At 37.6% G+C, this 20,234-nt stretch overlaps 1 protein-coding gene across 2 annotated transcripts in view; it reads right to left on the bottom strand.

The window, feature by feature from the left end:
- Nucleotides 1-550: 550 nt before the first annotated feature.
- LOC131431709 (protein sickie-like) overlaps nucleotides 551-20,234 on the bottom strand; it is a 90,934-nt gene continuing 71,250 nt past the window's right edge. For both annotated transcript variants that reach the window (XM_058597571.1, XM_058597573.1), the window contains exons 3-6: nucleotides 2,715-2,798; nucleotides 2,525-2,647; nucleotides 2,113-2,455; nucleotides 551-2,050 (exon numbers count right to left, since the gene is read on the bottom strand). In XM_058597571.1, the coding sequence (XP_058453554.1) occupies nucleotides 1,053-2,050; nucleotides 2,113-2,455; nucleotides 2,525-2,647; nucleotides 2,715-2,798 (1,548 nt within the window). In that variant the 3' untranslated portion in view covers nucleotides 551-1,052. The remainder of the gene's footprint in view (nucleotides 2,051-2,112; nucleotides 2,456-2,524; nucleotides 2,648-2,714; nucleotides 2,799-20,234) is intronic.

The following is a 20,234-nucleotide window of genomic DNA, read 5'->3' on the forward strand; positions in this document are numbered from 1 at the left end:
TTAGTTAGCAAACAGGAATCTAAGGAGACGTCATAGGGTAAACTCTTCCCCCGTTGGCGCCTTCTCCAACGCCCAACGAGAAGAAAACGAACTCCATCTTATTGGTCGGAATATGAGCATGTAACCGAGCAAGCTTCGAACAATCTGCCGGAAGACTTTCTAAGAAAATCGTTTGAATTTTGTGAGAAAATCGTAGTTTATCGTATGGTTATAGCAAAGCCGCTCACTTGATATGGAACAGGTCTTGCATTCTTGCTGAACAAAAATTCTTTCAATACGTATTGAACTTCTGGACCGAAAATAAATCTGCCTGCCTCGAGCTATACATGGAGAATGATTTGTTACTCGCGGTTTGGGATAGTTAGAGTGCCAATCGCCAGAGTGACGACAGCTGTTCGTTTGAAAAGGTAGCTTCCAGTTCCAAACGAGCTGTCAATATTTCGGATTAAATGCTTTGAATTGTTCCCAACATTAAGGGTGAGAATTCGTCGCTATCCAAATCATCCCAATGAAGTAGAATTGTTTTCTTTCACATTGAAAATACTTTATTCCTGTCAATATTCTATTTAATAATAAGACTCTAATTCGTTGAATCGTTCCCAATAGCGAAAATTTCAACTAACTGACCGGTAAATATTCACTAAACGTTTATTTCGTAAGGCTGTAAGTGTAAGGCAGATCTCTAACAAGTAAGCTTAACAGGGTACACTCAAACGTAACCGTTTTCTTCCACACATCAGTCTCTTCCTAGGCTAATTTGTAAGTGAAATCCTTCAATAAATAAATTAACAACCGGTCGAGCATCTACTCGACCCGTGTTCCGAATTCCGTGATACGTCGGATGGCCACCTGAATCGCCCTGCGACCCGTTTCCTTAACAAACCGACCTAATTCATGGGCAGACCTCCAAACCGTATTCCTAATCCTAACGCAAAGCAAAAAAAAACCGAGTTTCATAAATTACAAATTAGCCAATCGGATGCGACAAGCTGAAGGCATCAGCGGCAAACTTTCCAAAGCAAAAAAAAACAGAAACTTCAAACAAAACCGTTTCAATTTCCAATCGATTCCGTCGAATCACGCGGATTTGACCGTCTCGGATCGACCACGGCCGACGATTTGTACCGCAGGACCATGTTTTTTATGATCAAATTATCCAACGCTACGTTGCTGACTCCCCGGAGACAGATGTACAGCGTATCGACATGGCCAATAATGTATCCGTACGGCAGCAGTTCCGGCAGGTAGAGTTCATGCGACCGCCTCGCTTCTCCCAGATGGTAGCTGGCAATCGATTCCGTGTTCAGGCCCAGATTACCGCTCGGATCGACACGCTCCAGAAAATCTCGGAAACTTCGTCCCACAATGTAGTCTAGACTTTGCCAGGCAGTTTTCCCCGATATGTAGGTGAAAGCGATCGTGAACTCATTCTGCTTGATCTTTCCATTCTCCAGGTGACCACTTTCGTTCATCGTCTCCAGATATTTGCTGAACTGATCCATCTGCCCGAGATAAACGGCGATGGCAATCTTCTTACCCTCGATATGATCGGTCTGCGATTCACCCGGCAGGGCAGTGATTCCATCGGCTATCGAGGGTCGTTCAACCGACGGCGACAGGTCGGCAATGAATGCCGGACTGAGCGGTTCTGGCGGCGGTTCCGGTGCCGGAGCCGGTGGCATACTGTCTTCGTCACATTCGTCCAAATTTACATCGAACATTGGCCGACCGTGCAGGTACTCGGTTGCGGCACTATGCCGCCGGTAATCAGCGGCCGAACTGCTGGACGGACTGGTGGATCGCAGTGACGCATCACTGCCGGATATCGAACGCCGCGTGACCATGTGCTGTAGTCTTTCGTTGTTGTGCTTTAGGTTGATCATCTCCTGACGCATTTTCATTACGGTATCCTTAAGGTTTTCCACCTGCGAAGCAGTGGTCAACGCTTCCATCCGGATGTCGGTCAGGACTAGTTCCTTCTGACGGAGCTGTTTCACCAAGTGTTCTACCACCGGGTTTCCGTCCAGATCGTAGGCTAGCTGTTGATCAACTGAAATGGAAGGAGATAGGATTGGTAAAAGTATGTTCGATGTTAGGTGAGCCACTGTTTACCGTTTTGAACCGGACTGGTAGAATCAGGTGGACTGGGCATAGTCGGTGATAAAGGCGGACTAGCGCAGATATCTTCGTGGCTTCGGTATCCTTGTAAGGACCCATCAACGCTACCCGGGTTGGAGTGCTGACTAACCGGGCGATTTGATTTCGAATCTTTGCTACCACGAGAAAATGCTCTGGTCAATGATAATCGCAAACCGCCCTTCTTCTTCGGCTTATCCTGCGGAACCGAGCCGCTGATTCCGGACGAGCTAATCGAATTCATTGAATCAGCACTTCGATGGCGCTTCATGTCACTTTTCGAAGGTGGTGGAGGCGGTGGTTGTTTCGAGGTGGTTTTCTGAAAATGAGAACGATAATTGGTTACTACGGTTTTAAACGCAACGGTAAAATTGCTCGTTCGCCGTACCGTCGTTCCACTGGTTGTCGTTCCATGGGCAGAGCTCAAAGCTAACAGCTGTGTGGCGGCAATTCCAGCCGACTGCTGCCGCAGAAGTTCGATTGTTTGCCTCATCTCTTGGATTTCATCCCCCTGCAAAACAGTACAATTTACCTTGAGCCAACCTAAAAAGGGTATATTCTTTACGGATGACGTTTACCTTCTGATCTTTGGAAACGGTCAGCTTCTGCAGCTTCTGGGACACATTAATCAAGCTCTGCTCGAAGGCCTCCACAACGTGAGTCTGTGAATGAAAGAAAGAAAAAAAAAAACAAAGAATCGTTAGTGCCCAAGCAATAATAGCAACCTAACCTAAGATAGTAAAACATTTCCATATGACTATTTGACTTGTGCCAAAACGGTATCATCGAATCCATCATTTTTCGTGATGCGATGATTGATGGGTTGGGATGCGCATCGGGGACGGAAGACCACCCAACCGCCTATCGCCAATCGATACACCGCACTTCCATACGGCATCGATCAAGTAGGCGGGTTGCGTTGCTAACTGTGTCTCCGCCTGACACAAAGAAAAGAAGAAAAACAAAAGCTAAACAAACACCCAGCGCATAAAATTTATGATCCATTTCGGAGTGTCGGGGCAAGCAATGGCTACTGCGATGTCTCGGTAATGTCACACCGCATTGACCACCACCGTGTTGACAGGCTTCGTATCCGCGTGTGTGTATTCAAAAGTACAACATCGGGCCCAAAAAGTGTGTAATTTATGCAACTCCGGCTATGATTTATGGCACTCGTGTAGGCGCACCTTTGCTACATATCTATTTACCGATGTTGCACTAATAAAACCGTTGCTATTTTATGAATGTCTATTTTGACAATGGAGAACGTCCAGTCCGGGTGGTCACGCGTGCTCCATAATCAAACACTATAATCGAGCGTACTCATGCGGGAACACGAAACGCAGAACAACCGACACGCAACCGGCGAAAAGCGAAAAACTTAACGCACGACTATCCGGACGGTATCTACGTCATCCGGACTAACGCGCGCGCTATCAGGTTGAGCTAAGTTAGTCGGCCTTCAGCTGGGGGTATTTTATAATTATAATAATAGTGATTGCACTTGGATAATTAAACGTATAGAGTGACGATAGGGTTTCAGTTTGTTGCCAGCGTTGCAGGTGAGATTTTTTTTCCGGCGTTACGCGAGAAAATCAAAGCTAATTGGATTCGTTCGGGACGAAACAATATCAGGCCACCTCAAAGCATTTCCATTGAAGCCGGTTAGCCAGATTAGCCGACATTAGCTAGATGTGTAACCTTCCCGATCAGATGCACATAACTTAATCATAACACAAGTATATCAACAGTTGATATGTATAACAATTTGTGTTATTTTGAGATATTTAACAAATGAAAACTGTTGAAAGTTAAAACTTATGATAACAATAAAATAACAAAATCAGTTATGATGTTTTATTTTCATTTGCAAGACTCATGGCAACGTTCATTCTTAGAAAAAATGAGTTCTTCCGTTGCTTTATATCGAACAATAATGATCAGAATTTCAAAAAAACTAAAAGCAGAAATCAGATCACTAAATAAATTATTCATATAATAAAAAAATCATTCAACAATTTTGGATTGAAACGATGCTAAAAGTTGGCTGTATTGTTTTTCTGTGTTAAATTTGCTATCTAATTTATCACAACTATTGTAATAAATTCCTGCTTTCGGACTTCTGTAGTTATATCAAATTCAACAATAATTGTGATACAAACGTTTCAAAATCTGTTACGATTTTGTTCCCGCTAGAGTCTTTTTTGTTATGATTTTTGTTATTTTAACAACTTAACAGCAGACAGAAATATTTCAAAATTTGTTACAAAATATTTCTGAAATAAATTACCCCAGTTGTTATAATTCTGTTATTCCCATCTGATCGGGTTGAATACCATAGATCGATCATGGCGTTGTAGTAAGAAAATGGTTTTAAAAGCGATTTTGTGTTTTTGTTGTGCAGTAAAAGAACCAATCATGATTCTTGTTCAAGTTAAATTCTAACAAAACAAAGAGAAAAATCACTCAAGCATCCAGCTTTCAGTGAATGCGAATTGGCATTCCTTCAAGTTTTGGGCAATTTTTTTTAACACAGAACACCCGTTTCCATTGAATTGCACCTCGCTGACAACTTGACATGAACATTTCAAATGGGCCAAAAGGTAATGACATATTCTCTTTGTTTACGTCCTTTTCTGTTGATAGCTCATTCATTATCACGTAAAATTCATAGCTAACAAATCGGCTGAAAAGATCGTATCGTTTCTATGAGAGGGCGCCACTAGAATTAAATCCATACCATTTTCAGTTAGTACCAACCTTCAAAAGATACGTGTATAAATTTGACAGCTGTCTGATTATTAGTTTGTGAGATATTGCATTTTGAGTGGAGCTATTTTGTTATTGTAAAAAATGGAAAAAAAAGGAATTTCGTGTGTTGATGAAACACTACTTTTTGATGAAAAAAGTGCCGCCGATACCAAAAATGGCTTGATGAGTGTTATCCAGACTCTGCACCGGGCGAAGCAACAATTCGTAAGTGGTTTGCAAAATTTCGTACTGGTCATATGAGCACCGAAGGCGATGAACGCAGTGCACGACCGTAAAGTGAAGTTGATCGAGATAGCTGACACCCTAAAGATATCAAAGGAACGTGTTGGACATATTATTCACGAATATTTGGATATGAGAAAGCTTTGTGCAAAATGGGTGCCGCGTGAGCTCACAATCGATCAAAAACAACAACGAAAAACCATGCTGAAATTGAACGAATTGGGCTTCGAATTGCTCCCTCATCCACCGTATTCTCCAGATTTGGCCCCCAGTGACTTTTTCCTGTTCTCAGACCTCAAGAGAATGCTCGCTGGTGAAAAATTTAGAAGCAATGAAGAGGTAATCGCTGAAACTGAGGCCTATTTTGAGGCAAAGGACAAATCGTACTACAAAAATGGTATCGAAAAGTTGGAAGATCGCTATAATCGCTGTATCGCCTCTGATGACAATTATGTTGAATAATAAAAACGAATTTTGGCAAAAAAATGTGTGTTTCTATTAAACGATACGAACTTTTCAGCCGAACTGTTATTTGCGGAGAACGACACCCAAATTTACATTTTGTTATCGATACTAGATAGTTAACTAACATTTGCATAAAAATGCAGCAATATTTGTGGGAGAGAGTGCATAAGGAGTGTATCTAAAATAAGCTATCCACATTTGTGTTGTACGCATGTATTTGTGATGTTTTTTTTATGCTCAGATCGCAGCATGCTGTGCGTTTGGCTGTCAGCTTTCATTTGTTTACTTGTTTGTGCGATTGAACTTCTGCGTTTTCAAAATGTCGCATATTGAAAAGGAAGTGAAAATTAAGGTTCTGGACACATGGCTAAGTGAGAAGGGTATTACTATGCGAGAATTGGCGAAGCAGTTTGGAATTCATCATGCCAGTGTTAAAACCATCATTAATAAGTTTGGGGAACACTATTCTTTGAATGAGCTACCAGGAAGAGGCAGAAAACCCGGTTCTTCCAACTCGAAACTGGACCAGAAGTGATATCTCTAATTATGAAGAACAAATCAATGTCAATACGTGATTTGGCGAAATCACCTGAAGACCTCCAAGAGCAGAACATCTCGAAACAAAGTGTAGAACAGAAGTGGCGAGCATCAACAAGGGCCCGGAAATTGTATTTGCGTCTTTCGCAGTGTTCGAATGCATGCCTTTTGAAGGACGATGAGACTTATGTAAAGGAGGACTCAAACACCCTTTCAGGGCCCCAATACTTTACTGTCGTCGTTGGGGAGGATGTGAACGATACGATCAGGTCAATTCAAGCTGAGAAACTCGGTCGAAAGTTACTGGTATGGCAAGCAATATGTTCCTGTGGTTTGAAGTCAACTATTATTTACACTACCAGAACTATAAATTGTGAAATCTAACGATCTGAGTGTCTCCAGAAGAGATTGTTGCCTTTATATAAGAAGCATAGTACACCTCCACTGTTTTGGCCGGATTTAGCGTCGGCTCACTATGCCAAAACCACTCTCAATTGGCTTGCAGAAAAGAGTATGAATTTCGTAGAGAAAAACATCAATCCAGTAAATTGCCATTAGCTTCGACCCATCGAACGTTACTGGGCAATCGTGAAGAAGACTGGTGAGACAACTGAGAACATGCAGGAGTTCAAAAAAATTTGAGCTCAAGCGTCCAACAAATGCGATGCAATACTTGTCCGGAACTTGATGACGAGCGTTCGATCAAAAGTTCGAAAATTCGTGAAAGAATAACTTAAATTTAATCCGGTTTCAATTATGGTCAAGTTTAACCTCGTACATTAAAGGATCGATTTTTAGTTTGAATAAAATATCGTTTTTTATCATAATTTGAAAGATAAATTTGTGGATAGCTTATTTTCGATACATACCATAAAAAAAATCTTTTATTTTCTTCTAAGATCATTTGAAATGTTCACTTTGAACATGGTTTTGACGTTTCCAGGAGATTGAATTTGACGATGGCCCAATTTTTGTTCAAGTTCAACATTTTGGGCTTTTTTATTTGGTTTGTACATTCGATTTCTGCACGTGCCGTCTCCGCCTAGCAGTTCAATTTAAACCATTGAGTAGACGCAAAGTTTACATTAGTTATGTAACACTTTAAGTACACTATTAAAAAACCTGTCTACACTATTGAACACTATTGAAAAACCTGTCTCATTTAACCCATGTCAACACTAGCCAATCAGAACGCATTCTGAAGAAGAGAACAAAATATCTGCTGCTGTACAACAAATCGTTCGAGAAAATGTTCCGAACAGTGTTTAATATCGTAGTGAGTTCCACAATTTGGTCCTTCTGAAAGGCAGGAATGAATCCCGTACAGCATCCGGATAGTTTCTTTCAATAAATTATGCAAATCCGAAATGAAATAATCGATATTCAAATTCTGTATGCGACGATTTTTATAGCCGTAAGGACTACCCATTAGTGAAAAAGCTACAAACGAAATCAGGTAAAAACAAACCTCTCAACAAAAATTGGATCAGTTTGGATTCTATCGCCACTGCGAGCAGATGTATTTTGTGTCGTTTGCAAAGCTCGTTTCGCTTCCGACAAAAGCGATTACGTCACAGCTGCCAGTCATTTGCATTGGTGAAAAAGCAACGGTGGAGAGCATTACACAAAATCAGCCGTTCTAATGGCTCTAAAAGTTTTCTAAATAACTATTAGGATTTGTTGTTCGCAAACCGAAGGGAAATATCCTCAGTTTAGTACAAATCTAGAACAGTTTGGTTAGATTTTTGCACTTTTCGCTGTGTGAAATTCACAGTAATCGAGATCAAGTGAAGCCTTCTTTGTTTTTGCGAGAAATGTGGAAAAGGGGAATGCTTGCATAATTCATACAATTGATCAACTAATTGATATTCGGAAGTGTTAAGGAACATGTTAGTTGTTTTCGTATTCACGACATCCAGTTATGTCTCTAAAATTACCCACCCGCCTTTTTTTCAAAAGAACGGTTCTGCCCATCACTAGTACAAACAAAAAAAAGCCCCAAAATGTTGAACTTGAACAAAAATTGGGCCATCGTCAAATTCAATCTCCTGGAAACGTCAAAGGCGTGTTCAAAGTGAACATTTCAAATGATCCTAGAAGAAAATGAAAGATTTTTTTTATACACTCTCTCCCACAAATATTGCTGCATTTTTAGTCTAATGTTAGTTAACTATCTAGTATCGATACGAAAATGAGAATTTGGGTGTCGTTCTCCGCAAATAGCTATGAATTTAACGTGGCAATTGATGAGTTATCAACAGAAAATGACGTAAACAAAGAGTCCATTTGCAATGTTCATGTTAAAGTTGTCAGCGAGGTGCAATTCAATGGAAACGGGTGTTCTGTGTTGAAAAAAATTGACCAAAACTTGAAGGAATGCCAATTCGCATTCGCTGAAAGCTGGAAGCTTGAGTGATTTTTCTCTTTGTTTTGTTCGAATTTAACTTGAAAAAGAATCATGATTGGTTCTTTTACGGCAAAGCGTATCCAACTTCTTATCGTACAAATGCAACTAGCAGGGAGTTACGGTCTGCACAACAAAAAACACAAAATCGCTTTTAAAACCATTTTCTTAATACAACGCCGTATTCGACCCGATGAAATGGGAATAACAGAATTATAACAACTGGAGTAATTTATTTCCGAAATATTTTGTAACAAATTTTGAAATGTTTTCGTAACAGATTTTGAAACGTTTGTATCACAATTATTGTTGGCCAACATAATTCATCTAACTACATCTACTGGTAAATGACATTAGGACTTGTGCTTCTGTTTACGCTATAGCTAAAACAGTCATTTGGCAAGTAATGATTTTGATACCCTATTAAGCACGTGTTTCCAAATGACGAATCAATCATGCATGTAAAATCTCCACCCAAAACTACCTTTTGCGCGTCAAACGATTTTCCAACGATCTAGTATTCTTTCTTTCAATGGTCAAGCACTTATGCAACTCATTGCGCGCCATCAATCGTAAATCTAGCAATCATTGGCGACTTTTTCGGTGGAAAATTCCATTGTCCATACAAAATAACTTTATTGGTTTTTCCCACTTTTCCGGTAAGTTTTCCTAATTTTTTTGATGTACGAACCCGGTGGGGGTAAAAACTGATCAAACAAAAAAAAAAAAGCATCTCAATCCGTCCATCCGTTCTTACGTGATGCGATTACAAAGAATGATCTCTGCATTTTTTTATATATATATAGATATATATATATATATATATATATATATATATATATATATATATATATATATATATATATATATATATATATATATATATATATATATAGATATATATATATATATATATATATATATATATATATATATATATATATATATATATATATATATATATATATATATATATATATATATATATATATATATATATATATATATATATATATATATATATATATATATATATATATATATATATATATATATATATATATATATATATAGGTAGATAGATTAGCACGTCGTCGCAATTTTCGAACAGTTCTGGAGGCAGTAATTTGAGACCATTGCTATTCACACTTTTTGCCTTTCATCATAGAAAGGTACTAGAATTGCTGGAAAAACCGACTATCGAACGAAGCCTCAAAGACCCATAGTGTTATACCATTTGACTCAGTTCGACGTGATCGGAAAATGGCTGTGAGTGTGTGCACATTTCGAAGATATTTGAAAACGCTCATTTTTCTCAGAGATGACTGAACGGATTTTACACAAACTTGGGCTCGTTTGAAAGCTACTGTCGGGCCATTGATCAAGTTTCGAAGATCAAATGGTTGTGACTTTTGGTTCCAGATATATGATTGTATAAGTGACGTAACCGACAAAACACGTTGATTTTTACCGCTCTTATATATAAGGGTGCCAATATTTTGGGATCACCTCTAATTTCGTAAAGCGATAGTGCTCAAAAGTTTAAGCACATCGAAAAATGTCCTCATGCAAAATTTGAGCTAAATCGGACATGCGTAAGGGGTGCTGCCCGGCGGTTAAGGTTTGAAAATTTTCGATCTTGAAAAAGCACCATAGGGGGGAGTACATGAAATTTCCAAAATCGAAATTTTTTTTTGATGCCAAAACTCTTAAAACTGCATAAAACATCGAAATTTAGTGTCATCTAAAAAAAAAAATTTTTTTTGAGAAAATCAACTTTCTGGGAAAAAATTTTGATATTTTTTCTAAGTCCCAAAAAGTCGATTTTTTCAAAAAAAATTTTTTTCGAGATAACACTAAATCTCGACGTTTCATGCAATTCTAAGCCTTTTGGCATCAAATTTTTTTTTGATTTCGAAAATTTCATGTACTCCCCCCTATGGTGATTTTTCAAGATATATGAAAATTCCACTAAGTGGACTGAGAAAGCTTTTTTTAGATTAGCATCACTGTTCTCATACAAATAGGCAACGCAAATGTCAAGCACTAGTTTGAAAAAATGATGCTGACTGTGTGACATAAACACTGAAGCATGCTTTTGTGAACTACTCGAATCAATATGAACCAATTGGTGTCAAAATTAGTATCCAAAATTATTTAATAAAAGTATGAAACATATTTTCATGAGACTGTTATGAAAGAAGAGAGAGGCATTATCACACCACTAAATGGATGAAGAAGGGTTTTCTTCAAAGAATTGTTGGTCGTTGAACCTCCTTTACTCGTACTATCGGGACACAATCTTCTGCGAACATTGAACGGAAAAAAGATATGAAATTGACACAACATGTAAATCAACAGTAATATGAAGTAGACATTAGTTGAATCGAAAACTCACCAACGATGTTAAACTATATTGGAAAGCATTGATTTTCAAATGAATATGACTGTAGATTACGCTTAGTTTTTTTTAAGATTATCGAAAAGTTAACAACTGTGAGGTAATTTTATATTCAATTTCCTGTTCCATTTTTTATCAGTGTGAGCTTTTATCTATAAAAAATTATGAATTCTTTACTTTTATTCGATTAGTTTTTCTACATTCATTTGTTTGTTTTTGTGACATCAACCTCATTTTTTGTCAATCAAACACTGCATCGTTTTTGCAATCGAGGACATCAAGTGTGATATCGTCCGTTCCCTGCATGAATTCGATTTTTGCTATAACTGGAACGATAAAATTTGCAGTCGGAACTGTCGAAAGTTTCATTTAAGTTAACTCAATTTTTTGAAAAGCATAAAACAACGAAGACAAAAATGGTAGCAATTCTCGTTTATCAGCAAGTAGCTGGCAGGCCGATTACTTTACTTTATCTCGAAGTTAGCGCCGACTCTAGTTAATGGCTTAAATAATTGTCACACTGCTGATCAGTCTGCGTTAACCATTTGCCGTGACGGTTTATTTTCTAGATAAGCCGTTCAACCGTGTCGCCACTTGTCCGTGACAATTATGGGAGATCGTGCGTCGTCGTCAGTAGATTGTTAGTCGGGCACCACTAAAACGATCTCAAGTCCATCCACAGCCATCCTTCTTATCGCAATTGCGCTCACTTCAGCATAACTCCGAACCGGTTGAGCAAATAAACTTCTCAACCAGACCGCAGACCACATGCTTCAAGTTTGTTTAGTTGTGTTTGCTCTCAAAAAAAAACTCGAGTGCCATAATAATAAGTACCAATTATACGCCATTTTCATTTTTTTTTCTTTCATCCGCGAAGTGCGATTTATCGACGTTTGTGTTTACTCGCACCTCGAAGATTATCGACTCCCTCGCCGTCGAAAATTTTTGCGAAGCCTCAACAAAAACGGCTGATCGACCCGGAAGTGGGGTCACCGTTTTGAAGCCTTTGTGAAACTGTTCAAAGACCAGGTTGTGCCACCCACCGCTGCTGGTCCGGTAATTGAAAAAAAGGTGGCACTTATTGGCGCCTTCAACTGTAATAACTTAGCCGTTGGATTTGCTACTCGGGGAGCGAAATTCCATAAACAAATGTGGCAGCCGGCTGGCCGAGAGACTGGAACTGTGCGAAACTAAGGGCCATGCAGGGGGGCTCTAAGAGGATTTATGACACAGGCTCCAAGGCCATAAATCATAATGGCAATCGTTTTGCCCGGATGAGAAATGTGACAGTGCGAAGGGGGTAATTAATAACCGCTTTAAAATAATAAACTCGTGGCGGGTGCCGAGTCTAAACGGGTGACCCTTCCCTGCTTCCTCTTCAGTAGATCGTGCGCTCGGCGTTTCGACGATCGAACGGAGCTAGCAAATATATTTCATCAATGTCGGCTGCAAAATATCCCGGATCGACTTGATTCAGAGCACGGCCGAATGTTTTGACCAAAACTGAAAAGTTGGTGCCTCGAATGCCGCACCAAATTTGTCCGCTCAATTATCCCGCAGATGTTAATACCAGTTTCGTCCGCGATCGTTGGGACTAACGGAACTGCGAGGCCACTTGATGATCGGTGATCGAAAATAACGTCATCACGTATTCCAGTTGGGCATTGGACTTGACTCCGACTAAGTACGGTAGAAAACTATTAGAAAACAGTTTCTGTCAGTGTCGCTCGCTTTCAAATTTGTACCGTTTTTCCTTCGATCAAGAGGAAATATAAGCGATGTTTTCGCGGCGACGACAATTCGAAAGGAAATTGACGTATTTTGTCTTTGTTGTTCGCATTTGAGCATTTGAACGTTGAACGATGGAGTTGACGAAGAACACGACTGGACGGTTTATTTTTTTTTTATTCGCTCTATTTTGCATAACAACGAAAAACAGGAATAGTCTGACTGGGAGCGATTTTTTTTCTGTCATTTACTACGACGAGTCAGGTTTCTTCGAGAACTTTCAAGAGAGCAGTTTTTGTTTGCTTCATTCGGGGACGTGGGAATCGATGCGGGAAGCTTTTTTGTTTTTCAATAATCGTAAACCGATTTATGAGGTGGTTGATCTAGCAGATCAACGACTCTAAACAATTGACTTGCAAACAATCCTGTTTAGAGCTTGTCGGCTGCATAACGCTGACGATCGAAAATTGATATCTTGAAAATGGTAAAAAACGTAATTACTGCTTCGTCTTTGACTGATCAGTGCATAGCAGTTCATGTTGAGCCACGAAATTAGAGGTGATCCCAAAATATTGGCACCCTTTTATAACAGTTCGGCTGAAAAGTTCGTATCGTTTAATAGAAACACACATTTTTTTGCCAAAACTCGTTTTTATTATTCAACATAATTGCCATCAGAGGCGATACAGCGATTATAGCGATCTTCCAACTTTTCGATACCATTTTTGTAGTACGATTTGTCCTTTGCCTCAAAATAGGCCTCAGTTTCAGCGATTACCTCTTCATTGCTTCTAAATTTTTTACCAGCGAGCATTCTCTTGAGGTCTGAGAACAGAAAAAAGTCACTGGGGGCCAAATCTGGAGAATACGGTGGATGAGGGAGCAATTCGAAGCCCAATTCGTTCAATTTCAGCATGGTTTTCATCGACTTGTGACACGGTGCATTGTCTTGATGAAACAAAACTTTTTTCTTCTTCAAATGAGGCCGTTTTTTTTTAAATTTCGTTCTTCAAACGCTCTAATAACGCTATATAATAGTCACTGTTGATGGTTTTTCCCTTTTCGAGGGAGTCGATGAAAATTATACCATGCGAATCCTAAAATACAGACGCCATAACCTTACCGGCCGATTGTTGAGTCTTTCCACGCTTTGGATTCGGTTCATCGCGTGCAGTCCACTCAGCTGACTGTCGATTGGACTACGGAGTGAAGTGATGGAGCCATGTTTCGTCCATTGTTATATATCGACGAAAAAAATCGATTTTAATTCGATATAACAGCTCCAAACACAGCTCAGAATCATCAATTCGTTGTTGTTTTTGATCGATTGTGAGCTCACGCGGCACCCATTTGGCACAAAGCTTTCTCATATCCAAATATTCGTGAATAATATGTCCAACACGTTCCTTTGATATCTTTAGGGTGTCAGCTATCTCGATCAACTTCACTTTACGGTCATTGAAAATCATTTTGTGGATTTTTTTCACGTTTTCATCGGTAACAGCCTCTTTTGGACGTCCACTGCGTTCATCGTCTTCATTGCTCATATGACCAGAACGAAATTTTGCAAACCACTTACGAATTGTTGCTTCGCCCGGTGCAGAGTCTGGATAACACTCATCAAGCCATTTTTTGGTATCGGCGGCACTTTTTTTCATCAAAAAGTAGTGTTTCATCAACACACGAAATTCCTTTTTTTCCATTTTTTCACAATAACAAAAGTAGCTTCACTCAAAATGCAATATCTCACAAACTAATAATCAGACAGCTGTCAAATTTATACACGTATCTTTTGAAGGTTGGTACTAACTGAAAATGGTATGGATTTAATTCTAGTGGTGCCCTCTCATAGAAACAATACGAACTTTTCAGCCGATCTGTTTATATATTGATTATATTTTATTGTGCGGTCAACAATTAATTAATTCGTTTATTTGTTATTAAAATATCAAAACCTTGAAACAAGTCCCTTGCTTCGGTTCTACACTGGACCCTTGATAAGATTTGCTTCTATGAGCTTCTACTTTAAATCAACACACAGACGTTCCTAGGCTATGATGCCCACTTGGTCACTGTTTTTCTTGTGCTGATTCAAATAGATTGAAAAAAATTGTTGTTTTAGTAATGACAATGGTCGTAGATCTGGTTTTGTGATAATGTAAATTGTGGTATGTAGTTCTTGTAATGGTCTGTATGGAATGTAGTGGTAATAATTGTAATAGTAATGTAGTAATGGTTATAGTAATAACACTAATAATAATCTTTTAAATGGCTTTACCTGTTGGGTACTTGATGTATTTTTTTTACATACCTATCCACTCTACTCTTGCGTTATTTATTAGTTTCTTTTTTTTATTTCTGGTATTCTGCATCATTCTTCTTCTTTTCATCTTTCTTCTTGTTCTTCCAAGTTTAAGTTTCTTCTTTTTTTCTCTTAGTTCGATTTTCCAGTTTTCTCAGTGTAAAATAATTTCATTTCATATGGAATAGAAATGTTGAGTTAGTAATAATTTACACATGCAATTTACACATGCAATTTACACATACATAAACATCTACATATGCACGCAAACATACTCACACACATACATGTACTTCACAAGCAAACATCGTAACATTGAGCTACTGTTTCTATTCTAATAGATTCTGACTAGAATTAATGTACCAATTATCATCTCATTTGTAGTGTCACCGTGTTATTTTAGCGATTACTCGACTTTCAATTAATGCATTGTGATCAAATCGAAAACAATATCTTTACTTCGGATTTGTGAAGCACTACCGTAGAAAAAGTAGTTCGAAAATTGTACAATACTGTTGTTATAGCGACGTGAAAACTTGTTGCGAATGCTCCTAGTTTCACTTTACTTTTGAAGTTATCGAACAGAGACAACAGATCTTACTCTAACTAATGGTTTCCGCATGTGAGATGACTAATGGAGCTGCGATAAATGAGGGTACCTTTACCCTACTTTTAGCTCTTCTATTGGTCGATCGTTAGTCCTGAGCTGAAACGGTGGCCTTTATTACCGTTCTTGCGTACACTTCCTCTTACACTTCACTCACAGATCATCTCACCCATCAGATCTCACATGAAAACGACACAACCTCAAAGAATGAACTGGATGAACATCGTTTGACAGCTATCAGTGGTTTGCTCATTTGTTCAGTTTGTATTATTTTATTCTATTCTATAATATTCTATTCCATTCCACAGTATTCCATGGTACCATAAATCAAATAAACATAGATTTCTCACTGTACGGTGACACTAACAGCACCTCTAGTGACAAACGGGTGTACTTTTTTCCATTAGCTACAGTGGTTGTGTTAAATGCGCAGGCAACTTTTTGCATGCATTTTAGGAGTATTTACGCACCCATTCTCCACCAGACGGTGCTTTTGGTGTCACGGGTTGCTCAACTACATTACTATTACACTGGGAAATCTATGTTTATTTGATTTATGATGGTACACAAACCACCAATAAACGTCAAAGATGGACTGCATTTACCGTTCGTTTGATGTCATCGTGGGGAACCCAATTGGGATACGAATTGAAACCTAGATTTGGATTTTGGAACTGGTTTCTTGACATTGTGGAACTGAATTTTATTCCTTTATTTAAGTTCGGAATTCAAATCCAGCAGTCTGATTTCTACTTCAGAGTACATTAACAAGATTCAGGATATAAATTCCAGATCTGGAATCTAGAATTAAATGTTATTTCTGAACTCCGAACCTGAATTTTGCAACTGAATTCAGAACCAGAATCGAATTTCTGAATTCAATTTCAAAATTTAGTTTCTATATTAAGCCTTAGGACTCATTTCCAGAAATCAGAACCAGGATTTTGTAAATTGATTTTGGAGCTGAGCTCAGTTCTTTTATTAAGGTTCGGAATTTAAGTTCAGAATTCAGTTCTAGCACTCAGTGGCGTCTCGTGGGAATATCTACGAGTTGGGCACTGATTATATCAGATGTAACGGTTCGTAGTAAGTGAAAACTAAAGATAGAGGAATTGATATTCGCTTGTGTTTTTCAATACAATGAAATGGATTGGACTCATTTCGAAAAAAATCAATAAAACCGCTTCGACGTTGCAACTGAGACAGTCAAGGATGCAAGATCAAGAAAAGGTCCCGTCACTTTCAAACGCTCTGTAGGAAACTTTGTTTGCCCTAGCAATTTGAAGATTTTTAGGGGCTCATTGTCAGTATGTGATTTATTTCAGAAATCTGTGAGAATCTTTGTCATTTTTGAAATTTGTGCTTTTTGCAAAAAGAAAACTGTCATAAGCATAAGCCACTGAAACCTCTCCTGAAAGTGTGCATACAAGTTCTCACTAAGCCAAACGTTACAGAGAGAACAATAAATCTCAGAGCTGAGTTCCCTCTCGTCTTAAATCAGTGCAGCAACTCATGTGCACGGAAAAGACACTGGATTCCAAACCTAAAAAAAAGACACTGGATTCCGAACCTAAATTTTGCAACTGAGTTCTGTGCCAGTCCCGCGTTTGGGCCAGAATTTTGTCGTGAATACGACTTACTTTACTATGGGGCGCCTTTTCAAAATTTACCCTCTGGGAGAGTGATAAGTTTTTGATCGTGAATATCTCTTGTTATACTTAACGCAACAACATAATTTTTCCTCCATGCTATCAGAAATATAATCAGGAATTTGTGATTAAATTTTCAACAGTGTAAAATATCCATAAATAACTCAAAATCTAGGTTTTCTCAAACTTTCGGAAACAACGAGGAAAACTCATCACGTTTGCTTGCCTTTTTCGCACCCGGACGACGGTTTTGAGGTAGTCAGGCACATATCAGTTCCGATGTTCTACTGGCCGAGTGTAATTGGTAAATCTTGCTGAGGTTCTTCCACCTACATCAGTAATAATGAGGTGGTAAAAACCTCAAATGGTCAGGTGAATCAATGTAGCTCTCCTTCGCATTCGGACGTCGTGGCTAGAAGTAAACCAGCAGTAGCAGAGAACTGAATTTTAAGTTAAATTCAAGAACTAATCTCAGAATCTAGATTCTGGTCCACCTGCATTCTGAAGTTAATTTTAGGTTCCGAATTTAGATTCATACTTCTATTTAAAAATTTAGTTTCAGATTACAGGTTCAGAATTTAAAACTATGACTCTAGAACTGAATTCTATTTCTGGATTTTGAAAATGGTTTCAAATTTAGGATTTTTCAGAATTCATGAACAAAATTCAGGATATGAATTTTAGATCTGGAATCTGAAATTGAATATTAGGTCTGAACACCAAACCTTGATTTAAAAACTGAATTGAAAACCAGAGGGTTATTCCTGAATTTAGTTTCAGAATTTAATTCATCAATTCAGTTTCAGCACTCATTTCCAGAATTCAGAACCTACATGTTGGAGCTAAATTGTGAACATGATTTCTGGAACTAGATGCTGGAACTGAATTCAGTTCCTATATCAAGACTTGGAATTCAAGTTCGGAATTTTGTTCTACAACGCAGTTTGGAAAATTATAAAAATAACTTCAGTTCCTTACTTCTAGAACTAAATTTAAGACCTGAGTTTTTTATCTAGATTCCGAAAATTTGCAGCTGAATTCGGAGTTTAAAATTTTTTGGATCGAATTTGCAATTTGCAGCTGAATTTTGACGTTTAAAATTTTTTGGATCGTTTTTATTACCTTTCGTTTCAAATTTAAAATTTTACTCTGCAGTTAATTTGGAGAACTTAAAAAAAACAAAAAAAAGAATTGTTACTATTTAGGCATTAGCCCTTCTAAAAACCAAATGCAGAATCAGAGATGCCATTCATACAGATTTATCTGTATTGTATAGATTTTTGCGTTCGCGTTCGTTAAATCAGATTACAGATTTTCTAAATTTAATACAGATTTGTAAAGTTTCATAAGAAGTGAGAAGTAAAACGTTGGACTTTTCTCTCTGAATATCTATTAGTATTTGATTACAGTTCTTCTTTAAAAGTTTATTAATCAACGGACAAATCACATGTTCAAATGTGTGCAAATGTTTGATGAAGAACACTGATAAACATTTATATTAAAATTTAAAACCAATTTGAATTTGATTCATTTTATTTGTGAAAACAGATAGAGCAGATACACATTTTCTATGAAAATATCTGGCATCTCTGTGCACAGCCGATGAAACACACACATTTAACAGTGCTATGGAGATGTATAGCGGAAAGAAACCAGTGCTACTAGATTTGCCACAATGGTTATTTGATTAGTATTTAACACGCTCTATTTGGTAGTATTAGAATCCGAAACAGTTTTATTTATAAATAAATATCAATTATATAATTAAACTAATGTCACGGATACCAAAAAATACTTGTTGATGATAATTTAAAGAAGAAAAAATATTTTTTTTATTTAACATTATGAGAAAACCTAGCAACCTTGCGATAGGAAATGAGATGAAAACAAAGCGCAATCAAGTGAATTAAGTGCAAATTTTCATCTCATATTTTTCATTGCTTTTATTGCTTATCAGGTAATTTCAGAAGTCTTTAATTGTTGAATAAACAAGTGGAAAGTGAACATTACTAACTATAAAGTCATCCAACATTGAATAGTGGTGTAATTATGTGAAATAGTGATCATGTTTTGAGACGAATCGATTAGTAAATATTCAGAAACATGATGAATTGTAAATCTTCAGACGAAAGTGGTTCCTAAACTAAAAAATGAGTTTATTTAAAATGAAAAAAGCGATCGTTGAAGGTTTTTTATCTATTTTTTTGTTTTAAAACGTTCCACAGTTTTGTTCAGGTACGTTTAAAGATATGATTAATGTTCAAAGTTATGAGGTGAAGGAATGAGATGGAAATTGGAGCTGAGATGAACTAGGGAGCCCTTACCCTAGTATCTAAATCTACAAAACTGTATTTGTTCCGTGTTATTTGATTGTATGGTAGAATATGTTTGCCGTCAATTAGTTGTACTGTAGTATAGATGCTTCGTTAAAATCCTGGAAACGAAGCAATGAAAGTTGAAAAATTTACACAATCTAATACGAAAGATTGTCTTTATCCAGAAGTGAGAAAGAAACATGTCAGTTTTATTCGTATTCACGTCCTCCAGTTATGTCTGTGACATTACCCACCCGCCTTTTGGTTCTGGTGCAGATAAATAAATGATGTCTAAAAGTGTTCAACAACTGAAAACATTGGTTAAATTCCGCAAATCGGTTCTTCTTCGAAGCATTAAAATTCTGTATATTGAAACTTGTGAAAATATTGTGTGACTAATTTATGTAAGTAAAATAATAGTTGCCCTGAAGATGAAGGAATAAGTCTTCAAAACGTTGGACGTCGACGTGAAATAAATATTTTAAAAGCAGCAAATAACCAAAAAACATCTTTCAATTTAATCAACCAACCCGATTCGCAGTAAAATTACTGTGCTTGGTTAGCTCATAAATGAGAAATGCATAGAAATATACACTCAATTATTCATGATTAGGTTAAAATTTGAAAACAGAAGAATAATTGATATGATCTGAAAGCCCACAAGTATTTATAATGACGGATTCAAAACTCGGATCA

Source organism: Malaya genurostris, chromosome 2 (assembly GCF_030247185.1).
Source record: "Malaya genurostris strain Urasoe2022 chromosome 2, Malgen_1.1, whole genome shotgun sequence".
In the NCBI taxonomy this organism is placed as follows: domain Eukaryota; kingdom Metazoa; phylum Arthropoda; class Insecta; order Diptera; family Culicidae; genus Malaya; species Malaya genurostris.